At 55.7% G+C, this 19,707-nt stretch overlaps 8 protein-coding genes across 8 annotated transcripts; 3 read left to right on the top strand and 5 right to left on the bottom strand.

Annotated features, from left to right (window-relative positions):
* Positions 1-23: 23 nt before the first annotated feature.
* Positions 24-1,410, bottom strand: QBC33DRAFT_559426 (uncharacterized protein; the record flags this gene model as incomplete). Its single annotated transcript, XM_060429975.1, has 3 exons — positions 24-134; positions 236-1,106; positions 1,169-1,410. The coding sequence occupies 3 exons, from the start codon at positions 1,408-1,410 to the stop codon at positions 24-26; spliced, it is 1,224 nt and encodes a 407-aa protein (XP_060282913.1).
* Positions 1,411-2,556: 1,146 nt separating this feature from the next.
* QBC33DRAFT_83728 (regulator of G protein signaling domain-containing protein) lies at positions 2,557-5,455 on the bottom strand. The gene is made up of 3 exons (XM_060433129.1): positions 4,408-5,455; positions 2,889-4,229; positions 2,557-2,807 (listed from the first exon to the last, which is right to left on the bottom strand). The coding sequence occupies exons 1-3, from the start codon at positions 4,990-4,992 to the stop codon at positions 2,679-2,681; spliced, it is 2,055 nt and encodes a 684-aa protein (XP_060282912.1). The 5' UTR covers positions 4,993-5,455; the 3' UTR covers positions 2,557-2,678.
* Positions 5,456-9,146: 3,691 nt separating this feature from the next.
* QBC33DRAFT_83827 (uncharacterized protein) lies at positions 9,147-9,606 on the bottom strand. Its single transcript, XM_060433130.1, has one exon. The coding sequence runs from the start codon at positions 9,495-9,497 to the stop codon at positions 9,267-9,269; it is 231 nt and encodes a 76-aa protein (XP_060282911.1). The 5' UTR covers positions 9,498-9,606; the 3' UTR covers positions 9,147-9,266.
* Positions 9,607-10,348: 742 nt separating this feature from the next.
* QBC33DRAFT_559424 (uncharacterized protein) lies at positions 10,349-10,546 on the top strand (the record flags this gene model as incomplete). The annotated part of the gene is made up of 1 exon (XM_060429974.1): positions 10,349-10,546. One exon carries the CDS (start codon positions 10,349-10,351, stop codon positions 10,544-10,546), a length of 198 nt encoding a protein of 65 aa, XP_060282910.1.
* Positions 10,547-10,631: 85 nt separating this feature from the next.
* On the bottom strand, positions 10,632-12,512 carry QBC33DRAFT_539858 (RNA pol II accessory factor, Cdc73 family-domain-containing protein). The gene is made up of 2 exons (XM_060428017.1): positions 11,813-12,512; positions 10,632-11,747 (listed from the first exon to the last, which is right to left on the bottom strand). The coding sequence occupies exons 1-2, from the start codon at positions 12,391-12,393 to the stop codon at positions 11,096-11,098; spliced, it is 1,233 nt and encodes a 410-aa protein (XP_060282909.1). The 5' UTR covers positions 12,394-12,512; the 3' UTR covers positions 10,632-11,095.
* Positions 12,513-12,546: 34 nt separating this feature from the next.
* On the bottom strand, positions 12,547-14,883 carry QBC33DRAFT_539856 (Bystin-domain-containing protein). Its single transcript, XM_060428016.1, has 5 exons — positions 14,193-14,883; positions 14,006-14,134; positions 13,785-13,925; positions 13,322-13,734; positions 12,547-13,193 (listed from the first exon to the last, which is right to left on the bottom strand). The coding sequence occupies exons 1-5, from the start codon at positions 14,810-14,812 to the stop codon at positions 13,024-13,026; spliced, it is 1,473 nt and encodes a 490-aa protein (XP_060282908.1). The 5' UTR covers positions 14,813-14,883; the 3' UTR covers positions 12,547-13,023.
* A 151-nt stretch (positions 14,884-15,034) lies between these two features.
* QBC33DRAFT_83664 (putative DNA-binding protein hgh1 protein) lies at positions 15,035-16,509 on the top strand. Its single transcript, XM_060433128.1, has 4 exons — positions 15,035-15,127; positions 15,179-15,328; positions 15,391-15,504; positions 15,581-16,509. Exons 1-4 carry the CDS (start codon positions 15,107-15,109, stop codon positions 16,358-16,360), a joined length of 1,065 nt encoding a protein of 354 aa, XP_060282907.1. The 5' UTR covers positions 15,035-15,106; the 3' UTR covers positions 16,361-16,509.
* Positions 16,510-17,722: 1,213 nt separating this feature from the next.
* QBC33DRAFT_578535 (putative inorganic phosphate transporter pho84 protein) lies at positions 17,723-19,603 on the top strand (the record flags this gene model as incomplete). Its single annotated transcript, XM_060431068.1, has 3 exons — positions 17,723-18,232; positions 18,286-18,803; positions 18,883-19,603. The coding sequence occupies 3 exons, from the start codon at positions 17,723-17,725 to the stop codon at positions 19,601-19,603; spliced, it is 1,749 nt and encodes a 582-aa protein (XP_060282906.1).
* Between the last annotated feature and the right edge of the window lie 104 nt (positions 19,604-19,707).

Genomic DNA, 19,707 nt, shown 5'->3' with positions numbered 1-19,707 from the left:
GAAAACCACTTGCCACCCCGCCTCTACAGAGCAGCCATGGCGACGGCGCCAATGGCGACGACAAGCCCCGACAGGCCGTCCCGGACACGGCCGGCGCCGGCGATGACGATGGGCGGTGACACGCCGCCGGTCGGCTGGGGGGGGAGGTGGGTGACGGTGCCGACGTTGTGGGGCGGGACAGGACCCGGGGCGGGCGGGGATGGCGGGCCTGGCGGGGCGGGCGGGCCTGGCGGACCGGGGCGCGCGGCGTCGCAGTTGGGACCCAAGCAAGCAGGCGGGTGCGGGTGGGGGCCGTCGGGGCCGTCGGGGCCGTCACTCGGGGGTGGAACGGGGCCCGGAGGACCCGGCGGGCCTGGGCGCCCGGCGTTGCAGTCGGGCCCCCAGCAAGGCGGGCCTGGCGGACCTCCTGGAGGGCCTGGGCGAGCGTGGCCGTCGGGACCATCGGGCCCGTCACTCGGGGGCGAGGGCGGGCAGTGGGAGCACGGAGGCGAGGGGGGACTGTCAGGACCATCACTCGGGGGCGCGGGCGGGCAGTTGGGACCCCAGCACGGAGGCGGGTTGGGGTGGGGGTGGAAGTCGGAGCCGTTCCTCGGGGGCGCGGGCGGGCAGTTGGGACCCCAGCAAGGCGGGCCTGGTGGACCTCCTGGAGGGCCTGGGCGAGCGTGGCCGTCGGGACCGTCGGGGCCGTCGGGGCCGTCATTCGGGGGCGAGGGCGGGCAGTGGGAGCACGGAGGCGGGGGGGGACCGTCAGGGCCGTCACTCGGGGGCGCGGGCGGGCAGTTGGGACCCCAGCAAGGCGGGCCTGGCGGACCCCCTGGCGGACCCCCTGGAGGGCCTGGGCGAGCGTGGCCGTCGGGACCGTCGGGGCCGTCACTCGGGGGCGGGGGCGGGCAGTCGGGACCCCAGCAAGGAGGCGGGTGGGGGTGGGGGCAGCCGGGGCCCCAGCAAGGCGGGCCTGGCGGACCCCCTGGCGGGCCTCCTGGCGGGCCTCCTGGCGGGCCTCCTGGTGGGCCTCCTGGTGGGCCTGGGCGCGCTTGGCCGCCGGGGCCGTCACCCGGGGGCGGCGTGGGCTGGGGGTCGCATTGGCCGCCGAAGCAGGGACGGACCTGAGAGGGAAGGCACGTCGTCAGTCTGTCAAGTTCTGCTCCAAAAGTCAAGGCGGAAGAACCGGTGGGGGGGAATACTCACAGCTGTAATGGTGCAGGGGCAGTCGGTGATGGTGAAGATGCCGGCCTGGAGAACAGTGTAAGTGTGGGTGCCGTGGGTGATGGTGGTCGGTCCGGGGCAGTAGGTCTCGATGGCGGTGACGACCTCCGTGACCGTGGTCACCGCGATAACGTCGACGGTGGTCTGGGCCAGGGCGAAGGGGACAGACCCCGCCGCCATCCAGAGGAGGCTCTTGGTCTGCATCTTCGCTGTTTGGAGTTTCTCTTCTAAGCGATTCAAATGAGTGACTATGTTGAGTGTGCTGGTGTTGGATGTCGGGGAGCAAAACGAGTGACTACTATTCTTGAATGAAGGACTGGGGCGGGTGAGAATGAGTGTCGATGGGTGATGAACTCGAACTTGACGACGGCGACATGCAACCTCCTTTATGGACGGGCTCAGCGGTCAGGAATCAGCTCAGGGATGAACAGTGGCGCCCTGAAGAATCTATCATTTTACCACCGAGACGCTCTGTTAACCAATGATAAATCGGTCAGGACCATGATGATCTGGACTTCACGCCATCAAGAATGCCCCCCTGTGGCGGGGAAGGGAACAGGCCATTCCAACGACACGCCGTTCCGTTTCCTGCCTCAAATCCAAAAGTCCCTTGACCACTTGACGCGTCCAAAATCAAGGCGCGGCGACATTCCACGGGGACGCGCTGTGAATGTCCGCTTCGGCCCCGGCGGGAAAGACCAAGTGGCTTTCTGCGTGGCGAGAATGCAATCAAATGGCCGCAAGTTGCACTTAATAAAGCCGGCGCGGCCTTTCCCTATGTCTCTTCATCATATGTATATACATCTTCCTTTTTTTTTTCCTTCTTTTTTCCCCAAATAGGTTTGCCCTTCTTTTACTTTCATTTTACGAGAGGTATCCGCCTTTCGCCAAAGTCCAAAGTCGTGTAAGAATGCTGTGGCCCATCAGATGCTTTGGAAGAATTCAAATAGTCCCGCACCCCCTCCCCTAGACTCTATTCAACTAACTGCGCGTGGATGATACGCGCCATGACAGACGCGCGCATCGCTGAAACATGGCCTCTCATAAAACGACCAGCCCCCCCTCCGCTCAGATCTCTATTGCCGCCATCGGGCCGCCCCTGGACAGTTTACGTTCCTCGCCGAGACACCAGATACCTTTGCCGACAACCGTCACCGAGTCGTATGGCCCGATGATTGAACAAAGACCGACTGCCAGGTCTCGTCTATGCAGGAAAATAGCCGATTAACGCCGTCGTTTCAGGGGAATACCAAAAAGAAAGAAAAGAAAAGAAAAGAAGAAAAAAGGCCGATGCGGTAGAGGAAGACAGAAGGAACATTAATAGATAGCTTGCCGCCGGGTTGACGGTAGGGTAGGACAGAGCGATGAGAAGCCATATGATGCGCAGAGGGGGGATGGATGCTGCTGATTCCGGATCCATGCGATCGGAGGATTCGTAGAGTCCGCAATGTTTGATTGGTAGGTTATGTGGGTCACTTGCGGTTTGATCTGCTCTGGCTGCGCTCGGGGATGCGACCTGAGCCGACGACAATCGCATCGAAATCGTAATTCTTCAGTGTCTGCTCGTACTTCGGGCTGCGAAGGAACTTCGGCACAGAGTCCTAAAGAGGGATTGTGGTTAGCTTGGCGGCGCCCCTACATATGCAAGCCCACGACTTTTCCCTCAAGAGGCTGTAACTTACGCTCGCCATGAGTTTGAAGACAGCATTCTGAGCGTCTTCGAAGAGTGACATGACCTCGTGAAGGGTATCTATCATGGCGACATCTTGTCCGACAGCCTTCGTCATCCGTGTTGCAAGGTTATTCCGCAGCTGGTGGTCAATGTTCAGCTCGCACGGAGAGCCAGGGGCCAGGAAGGCGTTGTAGATGCCGTATGCTTGGGCCATGATTTCCTTGATGCCGTCCGCCGAGGCTGTGCTGTTGGGGCTCTTCTGCGCTGTCCTGATGGCTCCACGGGAATGGCGCACAAACTCGTCCACCTCGACATAGAAGGAGAGGTTCTCCTCGCAATGCGTCTCCCTCAGGTTCTCGCGGAACAACAGGCGTAGAGCAGCGTCGTTGAGGATCTTGTCCAGCCGCTGCGTGTTGGAATCTCGGGCGATGCCCGCCCTCGCCGATGCTGACGGGCCCTCGCTCTCCGAGGGCCGTCCTCGCGCCAGCGCGCCGTTGACTATATCCTTTCCTTTGGCCGTGAGCTGGTAGATGGAATGCTTGGTGGGTTGGAACAGACTGTTGCCTGGGTTCTGGATCATGTACGATCGATCCGATTGTATGCTTTCGATTAGGCCGTACTCGACGAAGAAAGCAGCCATTTCGATCGTCTCCCTCCGGTCAACCGTCGTGCAACAGTCCATAAGCCAGTCGGTAGCGGCCTTTCCAGTGAAGGTATCCTTGAACGTCTTCCCGCCTACTTTGCGCTCTCCGGCCATCTTAACACCTGTAAGTCCGTCGCGGTAATCGTTCAAGGAATCCGAGTCCGCCGAGCTGACGCTCGACTTCACATTGGTTCCGTTTGAGCCCACAAATCTCCTGAAAATGACTTCGATAGTGTCACGATCCATCACGAGCTTGTCTGTTTGCCCGCTTCGTTCGAGGATCACCAGATGTGCCATGCAGGTGCTGACAAGCTCCGCCACTTGCTTTTGTTGGATGCCGTTTCTTGAACAGAACCGATCCAAAATGCACACTCCTTTTGGCGTCAGCTGCCAAACGGAGCCCTTCATATTGTACACCTGTTGGTATCTTCCGTCTGCGGATTCGATAAACCTCGCATCGACAAATCTCTGGCATATGGACCGGGCCATATCCCTCGCCATAGAAAAGGTTGTGGTAGTGGTAGTCGTCACAATCCGGGACGGATCCTTGGGATCTGGCATCCTATTTGACTGCGAGAATTTGAGCGACCCCAGGTTATTAATGGCATCCTCGGATAGGAAGGTGTGCTCGACTTTGGTCAATCGCACGCGATGCGCCGAGAGCGGAAGGAGGCTGACGATCAATGTGCCGAAGAGATCTTTGAAATCCTAATATGGTGGTTAGCGCCCATATATTCGAGACCATCACGGGTATGCCGGTCAAGGAAAGGTAGCAATAGTAGGCTGTTTCCGACGTTGCACCCGCCCGAGATCCCGAAACTCGAGATTGGGGCAGGGCGGCGGCGACGGCGATGGGGGTGAAATAGGCGTGCTGGCAAAGACATACTCTTGTGAACGGCCTATCGTCGTCCGTCATACGTAGTAACCTGGATGATGTTTGGTGCATCTTGCTGTCCACACGGGGGAGATGGATCGGGAGCGGTCTTGTCGGATCCGTCTCACTGTAGGGTTGAGAGGGTGGGTCCTTCAACAGCGATGGCGGGTTCAAAAACTTGGCGTCTCCGGGGAGGGTAGAAGACGAGGAGAAGGCGGACGAAGAGGTGCGATTGCGAGAAGAGGCTTTCGCCGGGCTGGGCTGCCCGTTGGAGAGGATCGAGTCCGGGCCGATAGAAAGTCGACTCAAGGATTGTCGGGGCCGAACCCGCGGCTCGGCAATGCCTGCGAAGGTCTTGTCAATGGCGGCAGCAGCGAAGGCGAACAGGCTGCCGGGCTTCTGGCTGCCGGAGGAAGAGCCGGTGGACGAGGTGCTCTGAAGCTGCTGTCGAGAGGCGGCGACAGAGCCAATTGGGCGGTCAGTGGGCGGTTCAACGGAGGGATTGGTGGAGGATGGCGGCCTGTTTGATGTCTCTCCCTGTGTCGTGTAGGAATTGGTCGTGGTGGACAGCGGGTTGGAGTGGGAGGCTGCGGCCATCTAATAATAACGAGAGTCAGTGAGAAATGTGGGCAGGGTGGACCGCGGGCGGTTTTGTATGGGCAAGTGTGCGCTATCCTGTGGCGGTGGAACAGACTCCTGTTCAACAAGGCGAAATGAAACAGAAGAATAAAAAGAAGGGACTTTTTGAATCAGCAGAACGAACCGGGTGAGGCAGAGGAAGCCAGGAGGGGCGGTGGCACAAGGGAGTGGGGACGCCTTGGATGAAAGTGTGGAAGTACTGGTACAGAATCCAGAGTACATCACAAAGACAGTGGGGAAACAGCAGGGTCTCTGACAGGGATACGGCCTGCATGCCCTTTACAAGTGGAACTGCCACCTGCCCGACTCAAAGGGGGGGAAAAAGCAATGCTCCATTCTCCGTCATTCCCTCACTTCTCCACCGCTCTTCAAGCCGAGGCAGCCCGGCAGCACAAATAAATTAGGAGATTAGAAGTAGCACAACGAGGATTCGAAGAATCCATCACGTGTATTTCATTTCCAGAGGCCATTTACAGAAAGATAAAAACCGCAGGACACAAATCCCGGAGCCCACAGAAGGCCGGCAACTGGTCTGCAGTGTCTCGTAAGGCAGGACATTTGGGCCAACAGCGCTAGCAAGAGAGTTGGTTTGCAAAGCTCTCGGCATTAATAAGGATTTTGCAAGTTTGGCGCCAGTGGATCCCCCCATTTCATGGGTGGGCAGCAATCATGATGAAGCCTGGTCAGAAAGGCGCTCCGCACCGCACCGCTCCGGCAACGCTTGGCTGGAAGGGAGAGGCGGAGAATTGATCATTCCTTTGTGCAAGGTGTTTAGGTCTTCTCCGAGCTCGGACTGGGGCCCGGTAAAAGAGGAATACGGAGCGTGGAAATATGTCTGCCAATGGACTACATTTGGGGATATTGATTTGGATGTACTATCCTCTGTCATACTGCCCTATTCCCGGGCCAAATGGAACATGGACAACGAAAGTCTGTGCCGATGACGATGGGCAGAGAGGAAGATAATTGCTGGTTGTGTGTGTGTGTGTGTGTGTGTGTGTGTGTGTGTGTGTGTGTGGGAAGCGTTGTTGCTAGTGTATTGTGCAAGACAGGGGCGGTTGGCCATGTGGTTTGTGGTGTGGGAGGGAACACAACATTTTGGAACAGCGTGGAACATGTGTGCATGTGTGTGCATGTACCGTAACATGTACCGCAACTTGCAGATTCTCCTGCAGAAGTTGGGGCAGCGCGTGCATGTGGCATTTGGCAAGGGCTAGGTAGCCAGGTGGGAACTGGGAAGAAATCGAGGTACAGCAGCAGGGCGACGGGATGGGCGCGTGGCTTCAGGGATTGTTCCTACCACACCAACCACTCTCGCACCCCCCGCCCTCTCCATTGTACGGGGCCCCCTGCCAATCATGACAAGCCTCTGGAACCTGTCGAATGCAAAGATATCCCTGTCCGTCTGCACAACTTTGTGATTCAGCACTCAGCTCATTGCACTCTTGAGCATTGCCTTCCTGAGCGCCTCCGTTTTCTATGCTTGCAAATCCTCGGCATCGAAGGACAAGATCGTCGGCACTGCCGAGTCGCGCCAAAGGCAATCTTACACTTGACACTTCATAGCTGAAGCAAGATGACTGCAGTGGCGTAGGTGTAGAGTGCTTAAACTTCTGTAAAAACGGAAAAAGAAATATGAAAGAACAAGGGCGGCAGCCTGCAGCATTCCCGGTGTGATGATGTTATTCCCGATTTGGGAGAGGGTCGGGTTAAAACGAGAGAGCCACGTACCTCGACTTCCATGAGTTCCATGGTATGGGAAGGTTGCCAGGAGCCCAGCAGCCCGGCGTGAGGAAAGGTGTGAAGGGGACAGAGGTAAGGTACCAGGCCAGCCTAACTGACGGGGATGGAATGGTATGCTTATGTGCAGGTGTCGCCACAAACGGCTGAGAACAACCCCCCTTGGTTGAGTGCGGGCCGGAACCAGACGACGGTCGATTGAGTTTCAGTGGTTGCTAATGGTGGTCGAAATATTGTATCAGGCCAGAAAGCTGCCAATCAGCTGGAGAGAGCCGAAGGCCAAGATCCCTTGTGTCTTTCGAATTGCGGGAGAAGAAAACCCAGCTCTTCTAGGGTCCCATCTACCGGAGTAGTCGCATGAAATTGGGCAGGATGTGATTGTTGACCTGGAACAAGAGGCCCTCGCCAAGATCTTCGCGATCCTCGTTCCTTGACGCTCCACGTTTCGTTGTCCTAGCGGGGTTGACTAAAAATATTTGGTCATCCGCAAACACCTCGGGGAATAAAATTGGATTGGCAAAATCGGAGGTTTGGCAGATAAGCTTGGGTCGTTACCGTTTCCCTGGAAAGGAAGTGGAGTGAGGCAAAGTAGAAAAAGAGAGAAAAAAGGAAATGAGAAACTCTGGTCCCTAAGTACATATACCGTTGGTCCCATGTCAATGAAGTAATAGAGTTATCATCACGTACTTACCGGCTCTCATTATTTTTAATAAGCCGAGAGATATTAGGACTCAAAAAGGGTAAAATAAACACCAGCACTGATTTACACCCGGGTATCCCCCCTTGGGAGGGCTCAGTCCCTCCACTTGCTTAAGAATGTTAAAATGGAAGTTCATACCCGTTCCTCTCCCCACCGCAATGTTATCAGCATTCAGTTGAGCCTGGGTTCCTGGTTTCGCGAGACAAGCCGGGCAGAGGCTGAGCCTGGGAGGGGGGGAAACAAGGAAAGTACCGGTGAACAAAAAGAACCCGGCCGTACTGCACGGCCCAGCGGTGGAGAAAATGCCACGTGGTAAGGAAGCCACAAAAAAAGCCCTCCCGTCCCGTCTCCCCTGTTCTACTGGTTTGCTGGATCTGGGCCAGGACTTGAAACAATCAATCAATTTCCCAATCCAGGTGGAGTGAACCAGTGGCAGAAGAGTGGCGGAACAATCCACGTGTTCCGCGGGGCTGCCACGCGGAATCCCAGATTGCTTGCTTTTGAACTTGTCGGGTCGGAGATGGGGGTCATTGTCGAGGTTTCTGGTAAAGCTGTAAATAAGAGGTAATTGCCTCCCCTACTCTAATACCTGAGTGGTCACCGGATAAACAGGGCAGTCCATTCATCAACTGACGGAATATCAGCCACTCATGATCAAGCCTGTTTACTTCCTCCCTAACTATCTACCTATGCCACCCAACGACCAATGATTCAGTCGGGTAGGCCGCACTTGCCAAGTCCTTTCCGGGCTGCCAGGCCCGACATAGTACACCAAGTCAGTAAGGCAAGCCATTTTCACAACGGCTCGCAGATAGGATTACTTGGGAGGTCTTTAACTGGGACGACAAGACTTAGGAGTAGGGTTCCTCGGCGCCCCACGCAACCGGAAATCATTCGCTGCACGCGATCGAGGTTACAGTGATGTCGACTTAGGCCTAGTCATTTGCGAGGAATTCCGCCCCTCCACCCCCACGAAACCGGAGGTTAGGTGGAACCCACAGACAGGGCTCTGAAAGCGATCAGCTTGTCCCAGCCATTTTCCAACCTCTCCAGAGCCAGATAGTGATGGTTCTGTTGTCGGCAGATATTGCCAGCCACCAAGGTACTTCAGTATACGCATACGACGCAGCAGTTACTTGGCGTGCTTGGTAGTAGTGAAGGGGTCATCCGCGTAACCTTTTCCTACCAGGCTCTCTTGGCAAATTTTCATCACGGCACATACCCGGCAATCTCCGAGGTAAGATCACTCCACGATTTATATGTAAGAAATGGCCTGAGATATGGGGAAGATCTGTCGAGCCTTGCCTGAAAGGTCTCGGTATGACTGCGCTAGAGGAGCAAGCTGGCCCTGGGTGGGGGTACAATTTTGGGGGCCCCTATCCTGGACTTCGTTAGTCAGCGTCACCAGCTTTCCACGAGGGAAAAGAACCCAGAGAAGACTCGGAAGAGTGCTTGGTATAAACAGAGCGTCTACTAACTGAAGTAGGCCCTTCTTAGTCAACGCAAAACCTGGAAATCTTGAAACCTGATGGGCCTCATATTCAGACCTCATGGTTACGGACGACCTTGTTGATATGCTGCCGGATGGTCCGTACCACCTCCAAATCCGTCACCTTGGTGCTTAGATTAGCTCCGCGCCCTTCATTGGCTACCCTCTTCAGGTTCTCTTCCAGCTCACACTACAAGATGACCGAGACAAATGGGACCCACCGCTTGATAGCTGCATTCTCGTAATCTTGCGCGGCCGCACTGCCGATTGGACTTGAAGATCGCGAATCAGTGAAAATCCATGTCACATGTTGCGTTGCCTCAGATGTTGCAATGATGTCCAGAACGTGGCGGCGTAAGCTAGCCCGTATTGTGTGACAGTGTGTGGCGAGGTACGCTCAACTAATGGAGCGACGGGATCGATCAGCAAATGGTTATGGTAGATCTTGGAACCAGGGATAAGTTTCTCAAGCTCCTTTGCTACTGTAAGCTTGCCAACCCCAGGATAACCGTTGATATAGATGTACTGAAGCATTCTGTCGGGAAAGGTTTATCGACTTGCACAAATCGGAAACGGTCTTATTGTGAGTGAGGCCGAGGCACGTCGTGTGGGAAGATAGGTTTTCAGGTATGGTGGCTTGGCTACAGGCAGCAAAAAGCTTGTGACTCTGACCCATTCGCAGCAAGTTGCAAACAAAGAAAAGTTTCCAGACGAAGCTTCCGAAATTAGAACCCGCCAAAAATAACCTCTTGCAAATAGTTGTTGCAGAGAATAGACATTGAGCTCTGTCCCCGGTTGGTGGGGAAGAGCATTGCCTGCGATAATTGCTAAGATGAAGTTCGCAGGACGCCGCCCGTTTCCCCGTCGCGGCTTCTTAGCCGTTTGATCGCTGCCCTAGAAGGCGGATTCTCACCAACCTAGTTCTATTGCACCCCGGCCGTGTTCGGCCGGATGGAGCTCGGAGGAGGCGGGGGGTTTAATTGCTTGGTGGGGCCGGTCCGGGCCGTCGCCGAGCTTTCGAGGCCGATATCTCAGCCACATTGCTATGGTCCTTGCATCATAGAATTATCAGGGTCTAGAGTCTTTCCACTCGCTCAGTTGCCTCACTCCTCACGGGGCTGGAGAGAGGCAAACATATCTGCCGATCAACCCGAATAGGCCACCATCGACCAGGGGCCAGCCCAGCCTCAGCGGGGAAAAAGCCAGCCAAGGCTCCCATCTCCGATAAGGCTGGGAACAAACCTCTTTCTACACTCATTTCCTCCCTTGATCACACATCTGTTATTCTACTACTGGCCCCACCCAACCCCCCCCCCCGGATCATCCCACCCACAAGCAAACAAAAGAAATGAGCGACAGCAAGGCCGCACATCGCCACCACCACCATGACAGACGACCTCCTCGGCCGTCACCCCGCGCCCGTCGGGGCCCGTCATCGCCATCTCCACCTCCACCGGCTCGCGCACCGCCGACCCCGGCCGCGCCTCAATGGCCATCGCCGCACGGACGGGGACGGCTTGCTGCTGGCCCTGGCGGTCTTCGTGGTGTCGCTGGTGCTGTGCCTGAGGAGCTCGAGGGGGTGAGGGGGTCCGGCCTTGGGATCCGAATTGGGGAGGGGGCTACCTCCTATCTATCCTTCGGTTGGTGGGTGATCGAGGGGTTTATCGAGCCCAGACAACTGACCAGTCTTGATTTTCTGTATTATGGATTCACTCTGGAGTTGGATACAACTGCTTACACGGCATTTCCTCTGATTACAGACGGACGCAGGCGTTGAGGACTGTCATAGAGCACAAATACCTCCTATGGCGTTGTGGAGATAATGGCCCTGAGAGCTCGCGCATGGTATCATTCTCTACGCAATCCTAATTTACAAGCCGCCCAACCATATGCACATCTTGTGTATGTTAGCCCGGCCTCGCATGACACACGTTTCCATTTTCCAGCTCATCATCCCTGTCCCTGAGACCAAACGCCACCTAAACGCCTGGCGAGAGACCTGCCCCAAAAGGTGAGGCACGTGGATTAAAGGGGTTGAAAGGCCCAAGTTCGTGCAAACAAAAGCTCCAAGACACCCATTATCGTAAAAAGTCCAGATTTGAAGAGGAATGATTCCTCAACGCTGGCCCGTTTTAGATCGATAAGGGGGCAGTGTCTCTCTTCCATCCCTTGGCCCGCATGTTGTTCTCGATGGCCTTCCAAATGGACTCGACCACCTCGCGATCTCTCCACCTACTCGTCTCCGCACCCGGCGCCCCAGCATCCCTCCACTTCTCAACAGAGCATGTCAGAACCCGATGACCGTAAGCTCGAATCGACTCGGGAGGCTGGTCTCCCCTCCAGCCAACGTAGATACCAAGCACGTGCTTGAACAGTTCCGATGGGTTGCTCCACCGGTAGTTCTTGAACTGCCAGGCCTGGCCTGTGGTGAAGACGGCGACGACACGGTTCCAATACTCGGGCTTGAACTGCTCTGGGCCCTCGACGAGGATGAAGCGTATGGGCCGGTTGGGATCGATGTCCTTGAGTAGCCGCGATACATGCAGCATCGACGAGGTGGCGGTGTTGTCGGTCGGCACATACCGGCCTCCCTCCAGGAAGGACTTGACATTCGACATGCGGAGGAGGGAGGATGCAGAGGGCGAGAGGAGGATAATAGGGTCGGGCCGCCTCTGCGGCTTCTGGTTCAATGCAAGGGCAGGGTTACTGGATATGCTGTTTGGCGCAGCACCCGGCTTCTTCGACATGAAAGGTGCGGCGAGTTTACGGACATGGGAGAAGTCCTGAGAAGGTCGCGTCAGCACAAGAGTCAACCTCGGGAAGTGGGCCGCCGGGACGGGTACCCTACCGTCGGTTTGATTCCCCTTAAAACAGTGTTACGATCCCCCATGCGCCGCTCTCCACTGTAGATCTGTGCCAGTCTTGGATCGAGTGTGCCTCTTCCAGCTCTTGCCGCTGCTGAAGCTGACACTGCTGAGCCCTTCAATGCAGCGGTGGTTGCGACCGCAGCAGCAGCGCTGTCCATCTCCCCAGCCAACGGCTTGATGTATTCACTCTCCTCACTTGCGCCCTCCAACCAGGTAATCAGGTCTAGACGCTCGACAAACGCGAACTTGTGTACGGTGGCTGCCCCAGCCAGTTCCTGGTTCAACTTGGTGGCTGAGGCATTATACTCGGGAATCGCGACCTCGCGGTTGAGCCAGGCGAAGTAGATGCTCCGTAGATCGACTGGGCTTTCATTGGATACAAAGCGTGTCGGGGCATCGATGGGGATGGAGACATGCTTAGGATGAGTGAACTGCAGGTGAGTTGACTGAGACAGGTTTGCTTCTGGCGCCGACGGTTCGGGAGAGGTAGTTGGGATGATGGAGCTCCCAGAGGCAATCGACTGCCGGAGAAGGAGAAGGGGATCCGAGTCGGCGGAATCCATCTTGGATGTGTGGATTGGACCTGTTTGGCGAGTTAGAAGCTGAGGGGGATGAATCTCGCTCGTGTTCACGAAGTCGTTCACGAAGTCGTCACGAAGTCGAGGCACTCGGCGAGGCTGGCAGGTAAGAAAGCTACCAGCCACAATTCATGGTTGGTTAGCGTGTGGCTCATGCTACTTTTTGTTAGCGCCACATTTCCTCAGCCACTCAAAGATACAACGGATAAGGGGCATTGTGAGAGTGCAAGTCTGACTCTTGGCTCTCTCATGCAGGATGTGAACCCCATTCTAAACGCAATGTAGTTTGGAATGTGTATAATTGCCGTGTCTCATAGGCAGCGTAAAAGGAAGAGACCTGATATTCTATAACCCAAGCGACCATCACATGCTCATTGCTGAACATCTAAGAAACTCCTGACACTTGCAAGTCTTCCTTCACAGTCATAATAAGCCCTTAACATGGCTGGCGCCCCGAGAACCTGTAATTCTCAAGCTGTAGCCAAAACTCTCAGTGGAGTCAGCCCTGTAGGGCGCCATGCCGGTTGGGTTTCCCTTCTTGGATGCAACGGGGCCAAACCATCGAGGTGGCGGCAGAAACAAAGGGCTCGTAACAAGCAATCCTCCTTAGCCGCTTTAAGAGTCCACGAGCATGGTGTCATCGCCATCAAATGTTGGCCCTTCGGGCTCGATCGGGACACCTCTCCCGCGCCCAGCCAGGAGTTCTCTCCTTACTTCAGGGCCAATCGCTGCGTGGCCATGGGTAAGGAGTAGGTCCAGCAGCGCTTCTCGTTGGTCCTCGGTAACTGTTCACACGCCGAGTCAGCATTAAGCTAGCCACACCGATTTTTGGGTAGTGGGTGCGAAGCGGCATCTCCTTTTGAGAATATCGCCCACTGTTCCCGAAAGGTCAGCGCATTGAGGAAGCACGTACTGTCATTGCGATATCGTTGAGCGAAGGCCAGAAGGCACTGGTGCCAGATGACAGGCAAGGATTTCGCGCCGTTACTCGTCGCCCAGGCTTCACGAACAGTCCCGACATCCACGCTGCGATAACGCAAGAAGTGGAAGACCAGGCTGTCGATTACCTGCCACGGTAGTGCGTAGCCCTTCTCGATCAGGGTCTTGAGGAAGACGTTGGTGGCACCACCTCCCTCTGTGCCCTGAGAAACCTCCTGAGCTGCGATATCACACAGCCCCTTGATAGCGGCGGCTGAGTGCAGAACCGGTATCGATATCCTAGAGATGACGGCAGATATGATGTGCGCCTCCCGGAGGGTGCAGGTTCCACTTCCGATCAGGGGAAAGAGGAAACCCTTGAAAAAGGACGCAGGTTTGTAGAGGGCTCTGGTCAAGTTAGCAGATATCCCATTCCAGAAGATGGAAGCAGAGCTGACTTTTTCAAGCTGTTGAACAGATGAACATTCAATTTGTGAGTCTCATGAATGTCATCGCGGACCCTTTCCAGAATTACCATTTCGACAAACTTCTGAGCCACCAAGGGCTTCGATGAGACGAAAATGCGGGTTGCGGCATAACTGCATTAAAATAGATGTAAGCACTCAGGATACCTTTCCGGAGCAACCCAATCCCGTCTACCCTGCTCTGGGGCACTTACCAGGCATTTGTGGACCATTCTTCCGGTTTCGTTACGAGTAGAATGTCTTCCCAGTGGGGGAGCGTGGGGAGTATCTTGAAGACCTTTGGTAAGGGGCCCGACTTATACCGCGACAGGATCATCCCTATTCTTCGGCAATGTTAAATCCACATCCTCGTAACCTCAGACACGGATCCAATGGACCTACTTGGTGAATGCCTCTACCACCTTCGGTGGCAATTCGTAGTCTTCTTCGAAGGGCGCTGCTGAGGCATCATTGATATTCTGGCTCTTTGCTTCGTGTTCCGCAATCTTTGCTAATATCAGATCTGCCAAGTTTGTTCCCGACCCCTGCGCTTGCGCTGCGGCCTCGTCGGCATCCCCATCCGCCAGCCACCCCGACAGTGGGTTTTCCTGTTCAGATGGTAGGAATTTATTGAATGTTTCAAGATCGTCCACCTCGATTTCTTCACCGGTTTCTTCCTGCAGTTCGTCATCGCCGCCAAAGGTGTCGTCTTCGAAGACAACTTCCTCAATTTCCTCGTCGTCGTCTAGGCCAAGCCTTCGTGCGGCATCTGGATCGAATGCGCTTCGGATGGATGGGGCGGCTGTGTTCTCTTGACGATCCTCCTCAACAAGCTCACGGCCGAGGCGCAAAATCTGTTTCGAGGCCTTGGACTCCACGAAGCCTGCCTTATCGTCGTCGTCCTCGCGCTTCTTGCCCTTTGACGGTTTTGATTTGAGGATTCCTGTAGCTAATATGTCCTCTTCGAGGGGGTTGTGTCGCCGGCCATGGCGACCCGCTGTGGGAGTGGTTGCTTTTGGCATGTTGAATTTTGTGATGGTGATGGTGTGTGTGCTCCTGCTATCGAATCCCACCGTCCTGGCTAGGAAAATCGTATCTGGGAAAATGCAGAAAAATTCCCCTGCAAGGGTCTTGACCGCCCTACGATAAGCGCTGTTAGGTCGAAACTGCAGGCGGTGAACAGAATTCTGCCGGTCTTCAACCCCGCCAAATCGACCCCACCTATCTTCATTCAACTCGATCATCATCATCAGAAAATTTAGTCGCAATTCGCAACAGATAGCAAATCGTGTGTCAGCCATACTACTTTTCTCGACATGCCCACAGAACTCGAAGAGGTAAGATGTTCAAATTATGAGACAAATCTCTGGGCTAACTCTCGAATTTAGCTTGTGGGGTTCATAGCCCATCCAAATCCCCAAATCCGGCTGCTTGCTGTTGAAAATCTTGTGCCTTACTCAACAGCGCAACCTTCGGTCTTCAAAACGGATGAGCTTAAGCCTATCCGCCATCTAAAACTCTTAGTCCGAGACCAACCTGTGCGGCCCCCCTGGGAAGCATTCGCCTTGATAATCTGTTTGTGCTGAACGCTGTCGCACAGAAAATAGCCGAGCATGTCATCACGATCCTCATTAACCTTTCCGCTGATGGCGAAATCCTCGAAAATCTTGCAACCGACGACAAGTTCCTTGAAGTGGTCCTAGACCATGTGACTGTATGTCGATGATGGCTGGGGAGGAAACATATGAGACCCCTTAGGCTCGGTAGCTAATGCGGTGCGTCTGTACCAGGACCGATCCGAGCCCAATGCAAACCTCCTGTCGATGCTACTCGCCAATCTGGCAAAGTGGGAGTCACTTAAGCGAATATTAGACCGAAGGCAAAGCTGTCCCGACGGTCTGGGATCGGACGATCTGACATTAAACCAACTCCTTGATCTTTTTGTTAAGGGGTCTGACGGGACATACAACAAGCATGCCGATTTCGACTATCTCGCATACTTGTTCGCAGATCTCGCGAAGCACGCTGAGATCCGCCAGTTCTTCATCAAGAAGCAGGCATATGACGACGTCATTCCGCTGACCAAGTTAAAAGTATTCACGGAGCACAAGTCAGACGTACGGAGAAAAGGGGTGGCGAGCACGATCAAGAATGTCGCCTTCGACATCCCCTCCCATCCTTCGTTTTTGGCCGTGGATGAGATCGATATTTTGCCATATATCCTGCTGCCCATCGTTGGCGGGGAGCAATACGACGAAGAGGAAACCCTGGCGATGCTGCCAGACCTACAGCTCCTGCCGCCAGATAAACAAAGAGATTCGGATCACAATATCATCCAGACACATGTCGAGACGTTGACGCTTCTGACAAGCACCAGGGAAGGCCGGGATCTAATGAGGGAAGTCAGTGTGTATCCGATTATCCGAGAAACCCATCTCCAGGTCGAGGACGAGGGTGTTCAGGAAGCCTGCGACCGGTTGGTGCAGGTTTTGATGAGGGACGAAGAGGATCCTGAGGGTGCGGCACGTGGGGAGATTGAAGATGACGAGGATAGGATAGTTGAAGTCTGATGCAGCCACGCTGTGCAGTGTGGGCTGAGTGTTGGTTTGCCTTTCCGCGGGTGTGACGGATTAATGCTTGTCAGTGACATGACATTGGCCGAACAGCGTCTCCATCACAGCCCACCTCGGTATCCTCTATGGGTAGAGGTGGATCTAGCCAGCACTGTATGAGGGAAAGAGGCTGGGTTACATTTTGCCAACCATCCAATGCGATACGATAGAAGCTCCGAACTATAGAAGCACCGAACTTCTGATGGGCTTCGGTGCAGGACGAGTCTTCAGGTCCCAAGCGAGTGACGTCCAATAATGTTGACCGAAGCGGAATATTGCGCACGTGACACCTCGGTGGACCCGACACCCTGGAGCTCGTGTCACAATCCTCAAACCCTGTTGGTCAAGCTTGGCACGGCAGATCCCGCTTTAGCGCGAGATTTCCCGCCATTGGCCAATCGCCCCTGGTGGGTGGATCCAAGCGAACGAACCGCATCTCGAGGCTCAAGAACGTGCCTGATATCCCTCTGTCATTCGTTGTGGCGGGAACAGCTTGAACCCCAGCTCACTCACATTGGCTTCCCCCCACGCTCCATTTCGAGGAGCTCATGAGAGCTTGTAAAGACTGCGGGCCAGCTGTAGTTCAGCAGACTCTACTATGCTAGTCTCGGCCAACGCGATCAACGGACGGCCTTACCCAAAGGGGAGAACAGGGGCCCCCTTGGAGACAACTTCCAAAGTCACTAGAGTCCACGGTGACTGTTAACCAGGGATTCCCGTCTAATCGTTGGCGATATAATATGTTCTCCAGGCAGGGTAATCTCGCTCGAACAGGGAAGCGGCGAGGAATCACGAGAGAGGAATGTCAGGAATGGGCAACCCTGCGCCTTTCGGTGAAGGCTTCTGGAAGTCAGGTGGTTTCCCAGAAGCGAAGGCTGCTGGTACGCCAATGCTTGGTTCGGAGCGGCCGTAAACAAGCTCTACGATCCAAAGCTTGACTCAACTTGGCTTCATGCACCTCCACTATAGGTCCAGGATCCACACCCTCCCTCACATGCAGCTTTGCAACCTTGGGCTGGAGGGGGTAAGCAATGGGAGCACTCAGTCCCGCCGTATCCTAGACGCGCGACTTTTGGGGTAGCTTGGGGGTAGCTATTTTATTTTCGCAACGTGCCTGCTGAAGAAGATTAAATGGCTACCCTCCCCCCCCCAGCTCGCGACTTGTCGTTGTTCCTTCTTCGTCTCTCTCTTGCCAGTTGCTTGAGCCTTTCTGCCCGTAGCCTGCCTCTCTTGTCTGTTTCCAGGTCAGCTGTTATCAGGTTACTTGTTGCCCCTCAGCCCAGCGATCAAACCCAAGTAGTGACGACCGGCGTTGTCGACATGGCCGAGACTGATCCGTCGTCCTCGCCCCCGGCGGCCTCCTTTGCCCAGAAGACCTCGGGCGGCAACAATGCCTACCACAACTTCCACAATGATTTCCTCCACATCCAGGATCCCAATGAGCGAAGAAGGCTCGCCCTCGCCGAAGTCGACAAGGCCCCGTTCGGCTGGTACCACGTGAGAGCCATTGTCGTCGCCGGCGTTGGCTTCTTCACGGACTCATACGACATCTTCGTCGTCTCCCTCTTGACCCTCATGCTGGGCATTGTCTACTACCCTGGGACCGGCGCCATGCCAACTACATCCGACACCGCCATCAAGCTGGCCACCTCTGCGGGTACCGTTATCGGACAGCTCGGCTTCGGCGCTCTTGCAGATATCGTCGGCCGAAAGAGGATGTACGGACTGGAGTTGATAGTCATCATCTTCGCAACTCTGGGCCAGGCTCTGAGTGCAGATTCTCCCGCATGCAGCGTCGTCGGCCTGATCATTTTCTGGCGTGTCCTGATGGTGAGTACTCCGGTCTGGACAAGGACGTTTGCAAGCTGACCGAAAATGAACAGGGCGTTGGCATTGGTGGTGACTACCCCCTGTCCAGCATCATCACTTCCGAGTTCGCCACGACGAAATGGCGAGGCGCTATGATGGGCTCCGTGTTTGCCATGCAGGGACTCGGCCAGCTGACCGCCGCTTTCGTCATGCTCTTCGTCACCCTTGGCTTCAAGGAGTCCCTAATCACATCCAGCAAGCCAGCTACCTGCACCGGTGGCTGCTCCGAGGCAGTTGACAAGATGTGGCGAATTGTGGTGGGCTTCGGTGCCGTCCCGGGCTGCATCGCCCTCTACTACCGATTGACCATCCCCGAGACGCCTCGATACACGTTCGATGTCGCTCGTGACGTTGAGAGGGCCGACGATGATATCAAGGCCTACATTGGCGGCAAGCCTGAGGGCAACCCGGACGAAATATCCCGCGTCACCGCCCAGAGACAAGCCATCGAGCACCTCACTGTTCCGAAGGCCAGCTGGGGTGATTTCTTCCGGCACTACTCGAAGCCTAAGAACGGCAAGCTTCTAGCAGGGTGAGTAGCCGGTCCCGGGCCCCTCCTCCCTCCCTCCCAATAGAACACCAAGAGTGCATCAACTAACGTGGCTCTATAGAACCTCTCTGTCGTGGTGCTTCCTAGATATTGCCTATTACGGTCTCTCCTTAAACAACGCCATCATCCTCGGAGTCATCGGCTACTCAACCGCAGGCGCGACCAGCACTTACCAGTACCTCTTCAACACGGCAGTCGGCAACATGATCATCGTTCTCGCTGGTGCTGTCCCGGGCTACTGGGTCACCGTCGCCACCGTCGACACCATCGGCCGCAAGCCGATCCAGCTGATGGGTTTCTTCATCCTGACGATCCTCTTCATCGTCATGGGCTTCGCCTATCACCACCTCTCGCCCAACGGCCTCCTCGCCATCTACGTCCTGGCCCAGTTCTTCTTCAACTTCGGCCCCAACTCCACCACCTTCATCGTACCGGGCGAGTGCTTCCCGACCCGGTACCGGTCCACCTCGCACGGCATCTCGGCCGCGGCCGGCAAGATCGGCTCGATAATAGGCCAGGGGGCCATCGCCCCGCTGCGCACGACGGGCGGCACAAAGGACAACCCCAACCCCTGGATGAACCACGTCTTCGAGATCTACGCCCTCTTCATGCTCCTCGGCTGCTTCTCCACCCTACTGATCAAGGAGACCAAGCGCAAGACCCTCGAGGAGCTGTCCGGCGACGACGACTACGCCGCCGCCGCGCCGGTGGTCGTTGCCGAGGGAGGCCCCGGCAGCGGCGAGGGGGTGCTGGGGAAGAGGGCCGGCTCGGACTCGCTCTAGATCTGGGGCTCAGACCTTACCCCTTTTTTCTGGGCACGAGGCACAGACGACTGACTGGTGATGATCCCACCCGAGGTTGTGATAGTTGGGGATCCGACGATTCA

This window comes from Phialemonium atrogriseum, assembly GCF_030411735.1.
Source record: "Phialemonium atrogriseum strain 8032-3 unplaced genomic scaffold QBC33scaffold_14, whole genome shotgun sequence".
Taxonomy (NCBI): Eukaryota; Fungi; Ascomycota; class Sordariomycetes; order Cephalothecales; family Cephalothecaceae; genus Phialemonium; species Phialemonium atrogriseum.
This window is presented reverse-complemented; position numbering and strand designations above follow the sequence as displayed.

Excerpts from the sequence above, each read along its gene's own strand:
- QBC33DRAFT_83728 (XM_060433129.1), bottom strand. The coding sequence starts at position 4,992 with ATGGCCGCAGCCTCCCACTCCAACCCGCTGTCCACCACGACCAATTCC. Across the intron at positions 4,230-4,407 it reads ACGATAGGCCGTTCACAAGA|GATTTCAAAGATCTCTTCGG; the intron begins GTATGTCTTTGC and ends CCACCATATTAG. Across the intron at positions 2,808-2,888 it reads TCTTCAAACTCATGGCGAGC|GACTCTGTGCCGAAGTTCCT; the intron begins GTAAGTTACAGC and ends ATCCCTCTTTAG.
- QBC33DRAFT_83827 (XM_060433130.1), bottom strand. The coding sequence starts at position 9,497 with ATGCTTCAGTACATCTATATCAACGGTTATCCTGGGGTTGGCAAGCTT.
- QBC33DRAFT_539858 (XM_060428017.1), bottom strand. The coding sequence starts at position 12,393 with ATGGATTCCGCCGACTCGGATCCCCTTCTCCTTCTCCGGCAGTCGATT. Across the intron at positions 11,748-11,812 it reads TTAAGGGGAATCAAACCGAC|GGACTTCTCCCATGTCCGTA; the intron begins GGTAGGGTACCC and ends GCGACCTTCTCA.
- QBC33DRAFT_539856 (XM_060428016.1), bottom strand. The coding sequence starts at position 14,812 with ATGCCAAAAGCAACCACTCCCACAGCGGGTCGCCATGGCCGGCGACAC. Across the intron at positions 13,926-14,005 it reads GAATGGTCCACAAATGCCTG|TTATGCCGCAACCCGCATTT; the intron begins GTAAGTGCCCCA and ends ATTTTAATGCAG. Across the intron at positions 13,735-13,784 it reads CTGTTCAACAGCTTGAAAAA|AGCCCTCTACAAACCTGCGT; the intron begins GTCAGCTCTGCT and ends TAACTTGACCAG.
- QBC33DRAFT_83664 (XM_060433128.1), top strand. The coding sequence starts at position 15,107 with ATGCCCACAGAACTCGAAGAG. Across the intron at positions 15,128-15,178 it reads TGCCCACAGAACTCGAAGAG|CTTGTGGGGTTCATAGCCCA; the intron begins GTAAGATGTTCA and ends TCTCGAATTTAG. Across the intron at positions 15,505-15,580 it reads TGGTCCTAGACCATGTGACT|GACCGATCCGAGCCCAATGC; the intron begins GTATGTCGATGA and ends CGTCTGTACCAG.